The sequence below is a fragment of the Gorilla gorilla genome, chromosome 1, assembly GCF_029281585.2.
Source record: "Gorilla gorilla gorilla isolate KB3781 chromosome 1, NHGRI_mGorGor1-v2.1_pri, whole genome shotgun sequence".
NCBI classification, from domain to species: Eukaryota; Metazoa; Chordata; class Mammalia; order Primates; family Hominidae; genus Gorilla; species Gorilla gorilla.
Genome location: NC_073224.2, coordinates 124,899,948 through 124,916,777, shown reverse-complemented (window position 1 = coordinate 124,916,777; position 16,830 = coordinate 124,899,948). Strand labels below are relative to the sequence as shown.

Sequence of the window (16,830 nt, the reverse complement as noted above, 5' to 3'; positions counted from 1 at the left end):
AGTCAGGACCCTGGATCTGCTCCTGTTTTTAGGTTAGGAGAGACTAGGTTAGGTTAGGATCTCCAGAGGATAAATGACTTGAGGAAAAGGAATATCACACCTCATATCCGATCAACCAGCTTGAATGCTTGAGGCCATGAACACCTCAGCACAGCTCCAAGTCAGTTTGGAAGGCTTGGTTCTTTCATCTGATACCACGACTTCAAAGTACTAGGAGATGTAGATGGTTCTCGGGGAATACAGGAGCCAACATAATGTATTCCCCTATAATAATCAGAGATTTTCATCAATAGGGCACAGTTGGCTGGGTGGTCCAGGCTCCTGAGGAACAAAGGCAAAATGTCTAAATCTGGCTTCAGAACAGAATAATTTCTCTTTCATGGAACTTTTCTGGATGATGAGATTTCTCTATATAAAGCATTCTCTGACCCAGTGGACAAATATTTCTCACATCTCTGCCTGCCTTGAACCTTGCCCTCCTATCTTCCATCAACACTGCTGTCAGCTGTATTCTCCAACCTGTGTCTTGTTTGGCTAACCTGTATGGCCAACTGTCTGTCTTTACCTTTACAAAGCCTGATCTAGACAAACTTCTATGCCTGACATCTGCATTGATTTTTGCCCAAATCAATTGTCTAGCATCTATTTCTGTGATCCGCTTCTGCTGTGTCCTGAATCAGTCTGCTGTGGTCTGATAGGTTGCACATTCTCAGTGGGAGTGAGAATTGATCTTGGGGGATAAAAAACAACTTAATTTTTTAAATGTACAAAGTGCAGATATACATACAATGCATAAACTGATATCACAATATATCTGCGTGTATTAGGGCTCTCCAGAGAAACAGAACTGATAGCATATATTATATATAGATACACAGAAATAGATTTATTACGAGAGATTGGCTCATGCAATTATGGAACCTGTGAAGTCCCATGATCAGCTGTCTGCAAATTGGAAGCCCAGGAAAGTCAGTGGTGTATTATAACTCCAGTCCAAGCCAGAAGGCCTGAGAACCAGGAGAGCCAATCCTGTAAGTCCCAGTCCAAGTCCAAAGGCCCAAAAACCAGAAACACTACTGATATCCAAGGGCAGGAGGAGATGGATGTCCCAACTCCAGAAGAGAGAGTGAACTTGTGCTTCCTCCACCTCTCTGTTTTATTCAGGCCTTCAAGGGATTGCATGATGCCCACTCACACTGCCAAGGGTGATCTTTTACTCACTCTACCAATTCAAATGCTAACCTTTTCCAAGAACGCCCTCCCAGACACACCCACAAATAATGTTTTACCAGTGATCTCAGCAATCCTTAGCCCGCTAAAGTTGACACACAAAATTAACCATCACACTATGGTACCAAAATTTGATAGAGGAGAGCAATTTTTAAAAATGTCTGAAAAGCCTCCTTAGGAAGGCAATCATGAAAAGAAAAGGGTTGAGAAATATTGTGATAGGTGATGAGGCTGCAATTCCTGTAACAGAAGGAACATAAGGAGACTGGATTGTGAGGAAATGGAGGTAGTCACAGTTGATTATTTGACTGAGAAGTAGACTACAGAGAGAATTCCGATGAAGCAAACAAATTATGAGCACTTATTATGTGCCATGAACTGTGTGAAACCCTTTCACATTTGTTAGCAAAGAGCTTCTCCTTTAGTAGTAATGTACATTTTCCTTGCAGAAAAAACAGCGACATTTTCCACTGAGACAGTAGCGCACCTATCTCTCCTCTGCTTCAGCAGCCTTTATGCTAATTGCTGTTTTGGAAGTAACTCCTCATTCACTTTTTGCAACATAAGATAATGAGAAACACAGCCCAGATTTTGTTTGTAGAAGCTCCTTTCATGGCAGCCTTTCAACAGGTTGGGTAATTTAAAAGATGCAGTTGTAATCGTGACTAACTCATTAAGATGCTTGATGAGCATCTTTATGAGTTAAAAAACCTGGACATTTTTAACCCACTTTCGGAAAGAGGCAAGAAAAATATAAGAGTGGGAATAATCCAAGGAAAACATTTCAAGTCTTTGAACAATAGACCCTAGAATTTCCTTAGCTTGAGATAGGTTAGCACAAGAAAACAGAATGTTGCTTAAAAGAAGCCCAGTGATCATTTGTGTCTACTTGCACTTCTGGAATATGACTTTTGTTTGTTAATTGGTTCATTTTGACTTAAAAAGTGTTTTTCGGCCAGGTGCGGTGGCTCACACCTGTAATACCAGCACTTTGGGAGGCCGAGGCGGGCAGATCACAAGGTCAGGAGATCGAGACCATCCTGGCTAACATGGTGAAACCCCGCCTCTACTAAAAATACAAAAAGTTAGCCAGGTGTGTTGACGGGCGCCTGTAGTCCCAGCTACTCGGGAGGCTGAGGCAGGAGAATGGCATGAACCTGGGAGGCGGAGCTTGCAGTGAGCCGAGATCGCTCCACTGCACTCCAACCTGGGCGACAGAGGGAGACTCTGTCTCAAACAACAACAACAACAAAACCCACAACATTTTTCTTTGTTCTCTCTCAGTACTCATTAAGAATTTACTACTGCATCTTTAAATTTTATCTCAGGCAGAGCAATGCTATGTATTTGTCCCCTGTACTTGATCCCTGTGCTTTCCTTCTCTCCTACTTTCCTACTCTTGTCATGAGTGCTGAGGCAGGGATGATGTTGGGGTGGAAAGCTGAAGGGCGAAGATGAATGAGCCACAGTGTCCACTTAGAATCTACAGCCAACTCTTGGCAGCTTATCCGTGGTAACTCTTGTTTCAGCTTCTTGTTGACTTTATCACCCACTCAATGTGCTTAACTCTATGATGGATGTTATCACCAGCTCTGTTTATTCACAATGCCAAGAACACCAGTGGAACAGGGAAATATTCAGGAAAACCCACTTTATGGTGTCAACTTGACCAGAAAACAAAACACAACTCCATCATTGCTTTATTGAATTTGGCATCATTCTAGAAATAAACTATCACTTATATTTTGTCAAACAAAAAGAAGAGGAGAAGAGATTTCAAAAGCACTGCCTCTGGGGAGGGTCTGGATCAAAGGTAAATGTGTGACTTTAGGTGACAGAAAAGCATCTCCACTCAGATACATCCAACTTTGAGGGGGCACTGACTACAGGACAGTAGAGACAAGGGACACTCATGAACAAGCAGCTTTTCCAATTCTGGATCCTTTTCAAACTGTAGTATCAACATATATTTTTAAGTTTCATAAATTCTTGGAACATTAAACATATCCCTTCAAACAGTTCTTTCAATATGGTGGATATTTGTAGGCTGCCCTGGAAATCAGAACACCTTGAATTTAATTCCTGCTATGACATTGGCTGACTCTGTAACTTTCACCTTTTTTAGTTCTCCAAGATGATATAAATAATGGAAAACATATAGGACTCTAAAATGGTTGCAACATAGGTTCAAATCTGACCCCTACCACTTGTTAGCTTGTCAACACTGGATGAGTTATTTGACTTCTTTGAGCATCAGTATCTTTATTTGTTAAATGGAGATAAAGATATCTTTCTTGCAGGAATGTTGTATGGATCTAATGAGATCATGTATGCAAAACACCCAACACATAGTTGTCACTTTATAAATGGCTGTTCTAGTAGCCATTTGCACAGAGATGGGGAAAGCCTAGGTGACAAAAGGCATGGGCATTCTGAGCTCATTAGTTGATAGGGCTTCCTTAATGTCATAGCTTTATTAGAGAAGGAGGAGGATAGAGCCCAGCCACATAGGAACTCAGGCCTGTTTTACTTCCGCAGGATCTGGTCACCACAACAATCAGAATGTGCAGGGGTAAGACTAAGGAAGAGAGAGAGAGGAAGAATGGATGGTGGGGGGGGGGGGGCTCTCTTCTTCCTGGCGGCAGAGAACCCCCCAGTATTCCTTCAGTTGCAGAAACTAAATGGAAGGCAAATGGCTGTCTGCTTGCGGTGCATGCACCAAGACAAACTACTAAAGTGTTTCCTGCCCAGTCCCCACAGGTGTTGCTTCTCAGCTTTGGATAAGTCCTCCAGCAAGTACTTTGTTGAAAGCGAGAAAGGCAGCTGCATAACTCTCCAGTCCACAGAGCTGACAAATCACTGTGTCATCAAAGAAGAGGGAATCATGGGAAATAGCCTGTGGTTCACCCTCTAAGGCAGGGAGTCAGGAGGCTGTGAGGTGGCATGTTTGATTCTTGCTCATTAACATAGTTTCTCTTTGTGTCCTCCTCCTCCTCTTTGCCTGCTTGCCTGTTCCACTGGGTAAGCAGCAAGTGCCTACTCAAATCATTATTTATCAAATGTGTACTATGTTCCCAACATTCATTCAATACACCTATATTGAAAGTCTTTTATGAGAATAACAAAAATAACAAGATAGATTCAGAGTAAGATTCAGAGACTGAAGCAAGTCCCCATATAGTAATCACATGTTCAACTAGTTGTTAAGTGGTATATATAATACATAGAAACCAACCGTGGAGGACCTCAGGGAAAGGAGCCAGGAAGCTGAGGAAGGCTTTGGAGAGAAGATGACATTGGAGCTAGGCCTTCACCCAAAATTCCATAGGTGTTGGTCCATTTTGCATTGCTATAAAGGAATACCTGAGACTGGGTAATTTAAGGGGAAAAGGGGTTTATTTTGGCCAGGACTGGTGGCTCACATCTATTATCCCAGAACTTTGGGAGGCTGAAGTGGGTGGATCACTTGAGGTCAGGAATTTGAGACCAGCCTCCCCAACATGGCAAGAGCCTGTCTCTACTAAACATAGAAAAATTAGCTGAGTGTGGTGGCACAAGCCTGTAATCCCACTTACCCAGGAGGCTGAGGGATGAGAATTGTTTGAACCTGGGAGGCAGAGGTTGCAGTGAGTGGAGCTTGCACCAGGGCACTCCAGACTGGGAAACAGAGCAAGAATTTGTCACGAAAAAAAATAAAAAAAGAAAAAAAGAGGTATGTTTGGCTCACAGTTCTGCAGGCTGTAGGTGAAGCACAGTGCTGGCATCTGCTTCTGGTGAGGGCCTTGGGAAGCTTACATTCATGCTGGAAGGCAAAGGGGAGCCAGTGTGTCATATGGCAAGAGAGGGAGCAAGAGAGGGGGGTGTGTCAGGCTCCTTTTAAACAACCAGGTCTACTGTGAACTAAAAGAGTGAGAACTTGCTTATCACCAAGGGGATGGCACTAAGCCATCCATGAGGGATCTGCCCTCAAGATCCAACACCTCCCATTGGGCCCCACCTCCAACATTGGGGATCACATTTCAACATGAGATTTGGAGGGGACACACATCCAAACCATATATCACTATGGGTCCACTATATCACTATGGATCCAGGGGAGGATGGGATAGGGGAGGGGAGGGAGCAAGGGCATCATAGGCAAAGGGAAGTGCACATATGAAGGTGAAGAGGACATGAGCCCACAGCATGTCTGGGGACTGGCTGGTAGCTTGATGTGCCTGGAACAAAGGCTATGCAATCCTGGGCAGCAGCAGGGGGAGAGGTAAATGTGGTCGGAATGCCAAGGATTTTCCATGCCAGTCTGTCCAGTTTGGGCTCTAACTGTAGAGAATGGGGAGCCATTGGTGAGTTTTAAGTATGAAGTGATGGGTTTATACTTGTATTTTGGACAATCCTGTGGGCTTCAGAGTACTGAATGGACTAAAAGAGAGGCTAAAAGCTGGAAGACAGTTAAGAGCTCACTGAAATTGCCAGTGATGTCAAATGCTGCAAACTCATCAAGGAAAATGAAGACTGAGAATGAGTTCATTGCATTTGACAGTTGGAGATCTTTGGTGACATCTAAAAGTAATTTCACTATAACGACTGAAGCAGAAGCTGGATTACTAAGCCAGTGGTTCTCAAAGTGTGGTCCCCAGATCAGCAGCACTGGCATCACTTGAGAATGTTATAAATGTAAATTATCTGGCTCAACCCACACCCCTTCCAAAACTTTGGGAATGAAGCCTAACAACTGGCATTTTTACAAGTCTTCTGGATGATTCTGATAAATGCTGAAGTTTGAGAACAACTAGCCTAAATGACCCTTCATCTCTTCCCCAGACGTTCCTTACTCTGATGACACCTGAATTATTAGATATTTCCTAAGTAATCATTAATATGGTTTCTCAGTTATCTGCATAAATTGTTCCTGTCAGTCATGTGCAATATATGTACAGTCTCTGCCTGGTAATATTGAACTCATTGTTCAAGGCCTAACTCAAATGTCACCTCCCTAGGAAGTCTCTCCAATTTCCTCCAGGCAGCCCCCCATGGATACTTGTGCACATATTTATGTCATAAAATGTATTTTATTTGTTGTGTTGATTTGGTTTACTATCTTCCCTACTAACTAGAAGCTCTTCAGGAGTAGGGACTGCTTTATCGATCTCTATTTCCATATTGTTTTTACATCGTTAGTGCTCAATAAATGTAAGAAGAGGAAGCTGTAATAAATTGCAGAAATAAAAACAGCAAGGGACAAACCACTGTTTTAAGAGGTTTGGAAGTGAAAGATGAATTTGAAATAGAAATACAATAGAAAATGTGTGTGTGTGTGTGTCTGGAAGAAAACTGTTGGCTGAGGGATTAAGCCAGTAGAGAGGGAAAGATGAATGATGAGACAGTGGGAATCAGTGGGTATTGAATGCAAAATGGTCCTGGAGAAGGCAGAAGGGAATTAAATCAATGGCCAGTGCTGAAGAATTAGCATTGAAAGAAGGAAAGACTCCTTTTTTCTGAGATACAACACAAGGAAGTAAAGGTGGGTACATAAGTGATGAGTTGTGAGGTTGAGATGGGAGATGGTAGGGAGTCCTTAGATGGCCTGTCAGTGTAGAAATGGTGAGGGCTAGGGAAGGTTTTGCAGGGGAGGTGATATTTGAACTAGGAGATGTCTTTAGTGAAGTAGGAAGTGAAGCCTTTTGCTGGGAAGAAAATGGGGAACAGAAAGAAGGAAAGAGGCTACAGCAGAGAGGTGAAGACTTGTAAATGCTAGGGAGGGGATTGGAGAACAACAGCAGGGGATTCTTTTGAGCTGATCCATCTCCCTGATTCAAGACAAAGAAAGAGTCCACTTATTCATCCAATTGTGATTGGCAATAAAAGAAGTATGGAGGGATTGTCCCCAAAGGCTGTCTTTGAAATAAGATGGACAACTTCTGGATACAGATCCCAATACTAATATAGAAAGTATTCTAGCTCTATATATTAATTAAGGCTGGAATATTTTGCAGACAATAACAATGCTATGTATGGCAACTATGTACAACAAAGGAAAATATTTATGGTATATGAATTGCCTAAGAAATCTGGATAAAAACTATATGTATGTCGGCCAGGTATGGTGGCTCATGCCTGTAATCCCAGCACTTTGGGAGGCCAAGGCAGGTGGATCACCTAAGGTCAGGAGTTCGAGACCAGCCTGGTCAACATGGTGAAACCCTGTCTCTACTAAAAATACAAAAATTAGCCGGGCATAGTCACGTGCGCCTGTAATCCCAGCTACTAGGGAGGCTGAGGCAGGAGAATCACTTGAACCTGGGAGGTGGGAGTTGCAGTGAGCCAAGATCGCACCACTGCACTCCAGCCTGGGCGACAGAGCAAGACTCCATCTTAAAAAAACAAAACAAAACAAAACTATATGTATGTCTTGATTACAACTCTGTAAGAACATACATATGAAGAACAAATGAATAAAACACATGAAAATGCTATTAGTGGTGGTATTATAGGTAATTTTTCCTTTAAACTTTAAATTGATGTTTTAATGTTTATAATTAGTTGGCAATAAATAGAATTTTTTTTCCTTGCTGGCTTTAAAAAATTTACTAGGAACACTTAGAAGAGAGTATTTCAAAATAAAAAGTTGTAAGGTGAAAACAATCAGTAGAATTGTATGAACACCTCCCATATAAGGGGCAGATGCCAGGAAAAGAAGTCCTTAAGTTGATCCAGAGTTGGAAGCTGACAAGCAAGAGGTTGGATGCCATGATATAGAAGAGCACAAAAGAGGTATATGACCTAGCCCTTGACTCACAGTAAACTTGAGAGACTAGGCTTACAATAAATGATTCGAGGATAACTTATTCAGTTATCTAAACAACGGATGGGACTGGATCACTGAGGCAGTGACCTGTGGGCAGGCGGGACAATGCAGAGGTCAATTATGTGCCATCGGAGTTGATCAGATGGACCTGGGCTTAAATCCCTGTGCCACTGCTTAGCAGCTGTGTGATCTAAGACAACTTACTCAGGTTTCATTTTCTGCACTGTGAAGTAGAAATAATAATACCTACTCATAAGCTGTTGAAGCATTACAAACAATAAAGCAGGTGAAGTGCTTAATACAATGTTTGACACACAAAATTGCCATTATCGTTATTAATGCTTTATTGTTGTGTCATCTATGAGTATTTATGATGGAGGAAACTGATTTAGACTAGGGGCACACTGAATTCTTTGGAGGGACTTCAGGGAGGTATCTTAAGAGCCGTGAGAGAGTCTCAGGGGGCAGTGAAGACTCCCTCACTGCTGGAACAATGCTGTGGGCTCACCCTAGGCCTTCAGGAGGGGAGAGAGATGTGCAAGGAGGAACTCCATGGTGGTTCTTCTTTTGCTAGTGTTTGTGCTACTTCCCCACTTCTAAACAGGTGCATAGTACTCCAGAGCACCCTTTCATCTTCCTTTCCCACTCTTCTGTTCTGTTTTTCTTCACTTCAACTCTTCTTACTTCCCTTTTCTCCTCAAAACCAAGTGGTGGATGGGTAAGGAACTATACTATCTTTTGTGTGTTCTAACTTTGCCGTTTTTTTTTTTTTTTTTTTTTTTTTTTTTAATCTTAAAGGTTGTCTTCTAACTTCAGCACTCAGAGTTTACATAAGTAAGCCTGGGTTTACCCTACCCACTTCTTCCCTTATTTTTAAAATATCTATTTCCCCAACCATTGTCTTTAGTAAGTACTCTAAAATGACAGTCATCAGCAGAAACGCAAGGATTCCAGGCCATAAGAGTTTGATCAAGAAAGGATTTTTTGAGGTAGCTATATCTTGCAAAAGAAACAGAGGTGTGAACTGTCTGCAGGGCTCTTCTCGGCAATGAGGTGTTCCTTCTGGATTCAGATATAGATCTTAATGGTGTAAACATTCTAGGTCTTACCACCATCTGTTCTTCTGTTTCTGCTTAGACTGTTAGTACCTGTTATAAGAGGAAAGGAGGCAAAAGTGTGAAAGAAAAATGGTTGGATCAGTGGTCTGAGAAAGAGGATAAAGTAGTCATGTGACGTTATTCTTAACAGAGATTAGAATGATTAAAAACAAAAACAAGTTGGTATCCAGGATATTCAGGTACAACCACCCCTCACCTGCTGATTCCAATTTCACATTCCATTCCACATTGATGAATAATAATAATGATGTACTTTTAGCTTTGTCAGAAATCCTATCTGCATATTTATAAGGTCATTATGTTTAGTTGTTGCTGATACCTGGTCTGAGTCCAGCAATTACCACCTCTGTCTCTTTACACACACTGGTAGACATACACACCACTGATTTGTACTTTCCTATAAAATTACTCTTCCCCTTTTTAATTAGAGTGTTTTCAGAAGCAAACCCTATCGTTAAGGCCATGTATGCTTCCATTATAAATACCTGTTTCCAGCCATTAATTATCTCCCAATGAATTACTTACTTAGAAGGAGATTTTTAATGCATTTTTTTTTTTTTTTTTGGAGACAGGGTCTCACTTTGTCACCCAGACTGGAGTGGCGGAGTGGTGTGATCACGGCTTACTGCAGTCTTGACTTCTCAGGCACAGGTGATTCTTCCACCTCAGACTCCTGAGTGGCTGGGACCATAGGCGTGCACCACCATGCCCAGCTAGTTTTTGTATTTTTTGTAGAGTTAGGGTTTCAACATGTTGCCCAGGCTGGTCTTGAACTCCTAGCCTCAAGCGATTCTCCCATCTTGGCCTCCCAAAGTGCTGGGATTACAGGTGTGAGTCATTGTGCCTGGCCTGTGCACACTTTTTATAATGGGATTTCTCTTCCTTATTTTTGATGTCCCCTCTCTCACAGTTAGTTAACCATTTTGAATTCCACTTAGTAAGAAAAGTTTCCATTTTCTTTTTCTTCGGGGGACTTAGATATGATCTGCACCTAGATGGTAAGAAGATTTTCCATATTTTGAAGTAGAAACTTTCTGTATGCCTGAATCTTGCTGTCAAGAATGTCTTGGCTAATCACGAAGGAAGAATATAAGAATGTGAGTAAAAACAATTCAACAGTCCCTGAGAACAACGTCAATAAATATTCAAAATTGCATAACCATTTTAGTGACTAAAGCACTGAGACTCATCCAATAATACTGTGGTTTGATAATTACACAGTTGTGAATTTATGATACTGTTAAATTGGGGAGACATCTTGGTGCATACAGGTCAACCCTTTCATACATCATTATATACAAAAAGTACACACCTACTTAGGAATTGAAGTGTAATACCTCCTAGCATAAAATGCTTAAAAGAAGATTTTAAGGGAGTGATACCGTGAGCATTCCTATATGAATTTTCCTGCTTATCTCAAGCATAGCAGAAGATTTGAAATTTCTAGGTAAGTTTTTTTTTTTTTTTTTTTTTGACAGGGTCTTGCTCTGTCACCCGAGCTGAAATGCAGCAGTGGTAACATGGTTTACTGCAGCCTCAACCTCCTGGGATCAAGTGGTCCTCCCACCTCAGCCTCCCGAGTAGCTGGGACTAGAGACATGCATCACCATGCCCAGTTAGTTTTTTAATTTTTTGTAGAGACAGGGTCTCACTTTATGGCCCAGGCTGGTCTTGAACTCCTGGGCTCAAGCCATCCTTCCGCCTTGGACTCCCAAAGTGTTGGGATTACAGGTGTGGGCCACTGTGTCCTTCCTTAACATCAATAAAATTGAGATAATCACATTCATAAAAGGGCAAAACTATGTCAACAAGCCCACTGTATTAGTCTGTCTTCACAGTGCTGTAAAGAACTGCCCAAGACTGGGTAATTTATAAAGGAAACAGGTTAACCGACTCACAGTTTAGCATGGCTGGGAAGGCCTCAGGAAACTTAGAATCATGGCAGAAGGCAAAGGGGAAGCAAGGTACCTTCTTCACAAGGCAGCATGAAGGAAAATTAATGCAGGAGGAACTACCAAACACATAAAACCATCAGATCTCGTGAACTCACTCATTATCAGGAGAACAGCATGGGAGAAACCGCCCCCATGATTCAATTACCTCCACCTGGTCTCTCCCTTGACACATGGGGATTACAATTCAAAATAAGATATTGGGTGGGGACACAGGCAAACTATATCACCCATATTACAATTACTTACATTAGTGATTCCCTTAATTAGAGCAGAGGTAATTAATTGGGTCTAGGCTCAGTGGAAGGGTCTGGCTGGTTCTTAATTCTCAGAGCTAGTTTGAATCTTGAGGTTAACTTCTTGCCTTCTAGAACGTGTCCTGTGTTTGGCTGAACTCTGTGAACCTTTCAGAAAGTAGGTCTTTATTGAGCACATACTCTATGCAAGGCAAAGAACCAACTACTGTGGAGTTTACAAACATGAATAAGGGGTAAGAAATGACTCTTATCACATGGTTTACAGTCCAGCTGTGTGGGCCACCACAGTTCATATCTTTCAGGCTGGGGACTGGATGAGAGGAAAGTGGACTCAAAATTAATCCCAGTGCTCTCTACTTTCCCATATCCCTGTGCTTTATCTCTGTTGTAGTTATGTTATTTGTATGTTGGCCTGCCTCACTGCTCTGTGATCTCCAAAGAACAGGGACTGGGTTTTATTTATTTCTGCATTGCCGCAGAGCCTAGTATGTGCTTTGTAGAGAACAGGCTCTCAAAAAAATTTTAAATTAAAAGAATGTATTCACTTGTTTATGTTTCCTAGTTACAGTGGGTCAGCTTGTTCTGTGCTAACATGGAAGTGACAAGAAGCTGGTGTCCCTCTATGCAGAGGTCCCCACACTAAATATCATCTTGGATGTGCTTCACATTGTTGCACAAAGGTACAGTGGAGTGAGACTGAATAAGAGGACAGAAATAGTGGGAGGTTTGTCTCAGCTCACTAATTACTTATTTAACCTTGGGCAAGATACTAAAAGCTCTATCTCAGTTTCTTCATCTGCAAAATGGGGATAATAATGACTGGGGTGCCTATTTCCCACGATTGTTTTGAGGATCAAATGAGATAATATAATTAAAAGTGTTTTTGGAAGGTCTAAATCACTGCACAACTGCAAGGCATTATTAAAAGCAATCTTCCTTTTAATTCCTGCTTCCACAAACATCTCATCACATATCCTTGGGTTCCTGGGTTACATGGAGAGATTCGTGGTGTAGCTCAATCTATGTGTCATAGCTATCCCACAATCTCTTCTCCAACTTCTCCAACACACCAAGACATTCTTCCAGTCTTGCATTGCTCTCCAGTTTATATAGACATATATGTTCCTCATTCAGCATTTATGTAAAACATATATTATTGAGCACTTATGTGATAGAAACCGGGGCAAAACAGAAAATAAAACAGAGTTTTATTTTGAGAGTTTTTTACAGCTTATTGGCTTTGAGAGGACAGACATGAGAACAAATAAGTGCCCAATTCTGCATTTATTTTGGAAGGCAGTTTTATGTGAGTTTAAATCAGTAAAGATATAGATGTATATTTTTAGTTTTGATTAAAACTAAAACAATTGGTAGCCCTTATTCATATTTTTCTATCATTAAAACTTATCTTTAAAAAATGTCTTCAGTCATATTTTTCCCTTACTTCCATTCATATTTACTCTTTACTTCTCTTGTCCTTACCAGAATGTATGCAGTAAGTTTTCATATTGTAACACATTCAACAAAAGTTGTATGTGAACATAATAGCTGCTTTCTTTAAAATGGTTACTTTGAGAAACTGCATACCTATTTTTTTTTTTTTTTGAGACGGAATTTCACTCTTGTTGTCCAGGCTGGAGTACAGTGGCACGATCGTGGCTCACTGCAATCTCTGCCTCCTGGGTTCAAGTGATTCTACTGCCTCAGTCTCCGGAGTAGCTGGGATTACAGGTGCTCGCCACCATGCCCGGCTAATTTTTGGTATTTTTAGTAGAGACGGGTTTTCAACATGTTGGCCAGGCTGGTCTCAAACTCCTGACCTCAGATGATCTGCCCACCTCAGCTTCCCAAAGTGCTGGGATTATGACATAAGCCGCCACGCCTGGCCTGCACATTTATTTTAATAATGTTGTCGTAGCTACAGTCGCTTCTAGAGTTGCTCTTTGGGGATAACTATCTTATATTCTTCTGAATATATTTTAATAGTGACAAAACTTATCTTTGCAGGTGATTTTTAAAATTTGTATGCAGCCAAGTCACTATGAATTATCTTTAGTGAGTAAAGAGGAAGATCGAACTGGTAACACTGTGGGTAAACAACTGAAAAATAATGTTATCTTTCTCTGAACATACTTGCACAAGACAAATTCCAAAAATATTTTGACTACGTTATTTTTGAAAAGGGTTTCCAGTATTTCAATGTGACTACTTTCACTAATGGTACTTGCTTACCTAAAGTGCTCGTTAACATGCAGTTTTGGAACTTCATAGGTCTATGCCCATACTGACTTGCACTTGCTTAGTGTTGTTTTACATTCTAGTTCAACATCTATTATGTGATAGACACTGGGGATTAATAGGCTGTGGTCTTTGCCCATGAGGACCTCAAAACTTAGTTGAGAACACAGAAATACAAAGAGTCCTGTGTGAAAAATAAGTATCGGTGTTAAGATAAAGAAGCGGCAGTGGAAGACAGTGGAGGGACTGTCTGTTAGGGGGAGGAATTTATTGTGGTGTCGGCAAAGCTTTCTTTGGACTGAAGGATGAATTATGATTAGAAGTTCATTAAGAGGAGGAGGGAAGGGGACTACAGGAGTCATTCCAAGCCAAAGGAACAAAAGGTGCAGGGACAGAAACAGCAAGATATGTTTGGGGGAATCTCAAGTTAGTCAATACTGTTATTGTGTGAAGTTCACAACAGGGGCAGGGAGGACAGGAGATGGGGCCCAATGACGAAAAGGCCTTGTATGTACCATGTTTAGAAGTTTGAATTTTATCCTATAGGAGTCAGGGAGAGGTTCTATGGGTAGGATTTCCCATCCCAACAGGATTGATTGTAAACTCCCACATCCAATTAGTCACACCTCCATTTTTTTTTCTGTTTCTTTAACATTGTCTCAGATTCACTCCTTCTGAAATCTACCTTATTAGTTCAGGTCTTCTTAAATTTGTGCCTGGACTGTTCACCAACTCTTGACTGGTCCTGGGGCTCCAGTTCACCTCTTGCTCCCAACAATCAATTTTCTACAGAATTATCAGAGCAATCTTCCTTTCCATCAATCTCAACTCTGTTCAAAAACTTTCAATAGTTTTATGTGACCTAAGAGGTAGCTGCCTCCCCACCCTTTCAGCTTGCCATTCAAGGCCGCATAATTTGGTCCCAACCCCCTTTCTGTCCTTGACTCCTTTCACTGCTAACAGAGACAGAACTCATTTACTTACTCTTTGACTGTACCTTTGCTTTCACGAGGGCTCTTTCCTGGAATGGTATGTCCATACAACTATTGTTGTTGTTCTTACTTTTAGCTCTTTTCTTAGAAGCCCACTTGTACCCAGGGTTGATCACACCCCCTACTCTCCTGCCCTGGAAGTAACTACTATTCTGGTTATAGTCTCTTAATATCTATATCTATATATATGCATCCACAGATAATGTGTAGTATTGCCTTGAAAAAAAATACATAAATGGTATACTTTGTCTCCCTCTGCGATTAGTTTTTTCACTATCATTTAGTTTTTAAGATTTATCCCTATTGACATAAATAGCTATAGTCTTTTCAATTACTGTGTTGCATTTCATTTTATAAATATACCATACATTATTCATCCATTCCTCTAAGGGTGGGCATTTATGTTGTTTTCAAGGTTTTGCTATTACAGTGTTACAACGAATATCCTTAGCTTAGCTGGTCTCCTTGTCTTATACAAATTTTACTGACCTTTCAAGATCCTGCTTTCATCCCAGCTCCTCTGGGAAAGCCTTCCCTGAATCCCCCAGCCCACAGCGGCAAAGTCTTGGTACTCAAAGTTGCTTGTGCATCTTTGGTATCATCCCACTGCCAAGCACACAGCTACGCAAAGTGAGGCACTTAAGAAATATTCGATACACGGATGAACAAATGAATGAATGAATGAATGGGGCAGCACCACTCCCTGATGGCTCTATTCCTTCTTAATGGACTTTGGCGCCTTGGCCCACTTTCCTTCTTTGACAGCACTGGTCCTACTCCAGAGCATTCCTCTAGCTAGCAAAGCAGTGTGTGGATGTGTGGGTGTAGGTGGCAATACAGACCTCACTGGATGAGGACCGCCTCTCCCTGCAAGTTCACGATCCCGGCAAACTCCAGTGCTTGAAGTTCAGAGTCCTACCCCACCCCCCTCACCCCCACGCCCCTTCTGCACTGGTCAAGCCAGCGAGCCGCTGCAGCCCTGATCGAGTTAAGGCGCGGCGGCCCCCGGGGCCGCTGGAGAAGGATGCGGACGGGGCCAGTGACTCGTAGTAGATCCCTCCGCGCGGAGCTCGGGCCGGCGCTTCTTCCTGCGGGAAACCCCTGGGTGCCCAAGGCGGCGGGGCCGAGGCCGCGGCGACAGTGGGGCGGGGCTTGCGGTGGGAGGAGGCGGCTGAGGCGGAAGGACACACGAGGCTGCTTCGCTGCACACCCGAGAAAGTTTCAGCCAAACTTCGGGCGGCGGCTGAGGCGGCGGCCGAGGAGCGGCGGACTCGGGGCGCGGGGAGTCGAGGCATTTGCGCCTGGGCTTCGGAGCGTAGCGCCAGGGCCTGAGCCTTTGAAGCAGGAGGAGGGGAGGAGAGAGTGGGGCTCCTCTATCGGGACCCCCTCCCCATGTGGATCTGCCCAGGCGGCGGCGGCGGCGGCGGAGGAGGCGACCGAGAAGATGCCCGCCCTGCGCCCCGCTCTGCTGTGGGCGCTGCTGGCGCTCTGGCTGTGCTGCGCGGTCCCCGCGCATGGTGAGTATCGGGCTGAGGGGCGCTGTCCGCGGCGTCCAGGGCCGCCACCTGGGGCGACCCTTCTCCCCCTCGGTCCTTCTCTGTGTGGGAAGGCCAGGCTCGGCCGCCGGCGCGGAGCGAGGCCACTCGCTGGGTTCCCAAGAGTTTGGACATCGCCGGGGGCCCCTCCCGTGGTGCCCCGCCGACCCCCGGGGTTCCCCGCCGCCTCTGCTCCCCGCGGCCCGGGACCCCTCACACGCCTCCTCGGCAGGAGGGAGGCCGGCAGCAAGTCTCAGAAACTCCTTTTTCGTAGTGCCAGGGTGCAGGGAGGTGGGCAGTTTTGCCCTTCAGGTTCCGCGTTTCCTGGGGTCGAGCGAGAGCCGACGGCGGGCCTCGGAGGGGCTGAGCGAAGGAATGCCAGATTCTGGCGTGGAGAGCGGGGGCAGGGCCGCCAAGCCAAACGGCCTGCACCTTCGCAGCCAGCCTCGCCTTTGCCAGGGGGCGGCACATGGGCCGGGTGTGTGGGCTTGGTTTGGATGGGGACGGGGTTTTGCGGCGCGCCTGAGTTTTGACACTCCAACCCCACCGAAAGTCCGGAGGAGCCGGGTGTGCTGCTCGCGTCTTTGAAAGGTGGAGGCAGGAGAAGTAGGGCAACTGGTGTGGCTGCATGCTGAGGCACATGATTTAAAAATCTCAACTGCTGTTATTCTTTCCGAGGCGCGGAGCTCTGCTGCTGTTTCAG

The 16,830-nt window shown here is 43.5% G+C and overlaps 1 protein-coding gene across 3 annotated transcripts in view; it reads left to right on the top strand.

The window, feature by feature from the left end:
- Window positions 1–12,759: 12,759 nt before the first annotated feature.
- Window positions 12,760–16,830, top strand: part of LOC101149786 (notch receptor 2) — a 160,939-nt gene continuing 156,868 nt past the window's right edge. Inside the window, exon 1 of one of the 3 annotated variants that reach the window (XM_055355264.2) lies at window positions 12,760–16,109. In XM_055355264.2, coding sequence (XP_055211239.2) covers window positions 15,617–16,109 — 493 coding nt within the window. In that variant the 5' untranslated portion in view covers window positions 12,760–15,616. The remainder of the gene's footprint in view (window positions 16,110–16,830) is intronic. The other 2 variants (XM_055355268.2, XM_055355271.2) reach the window with 2 other exon arrangements.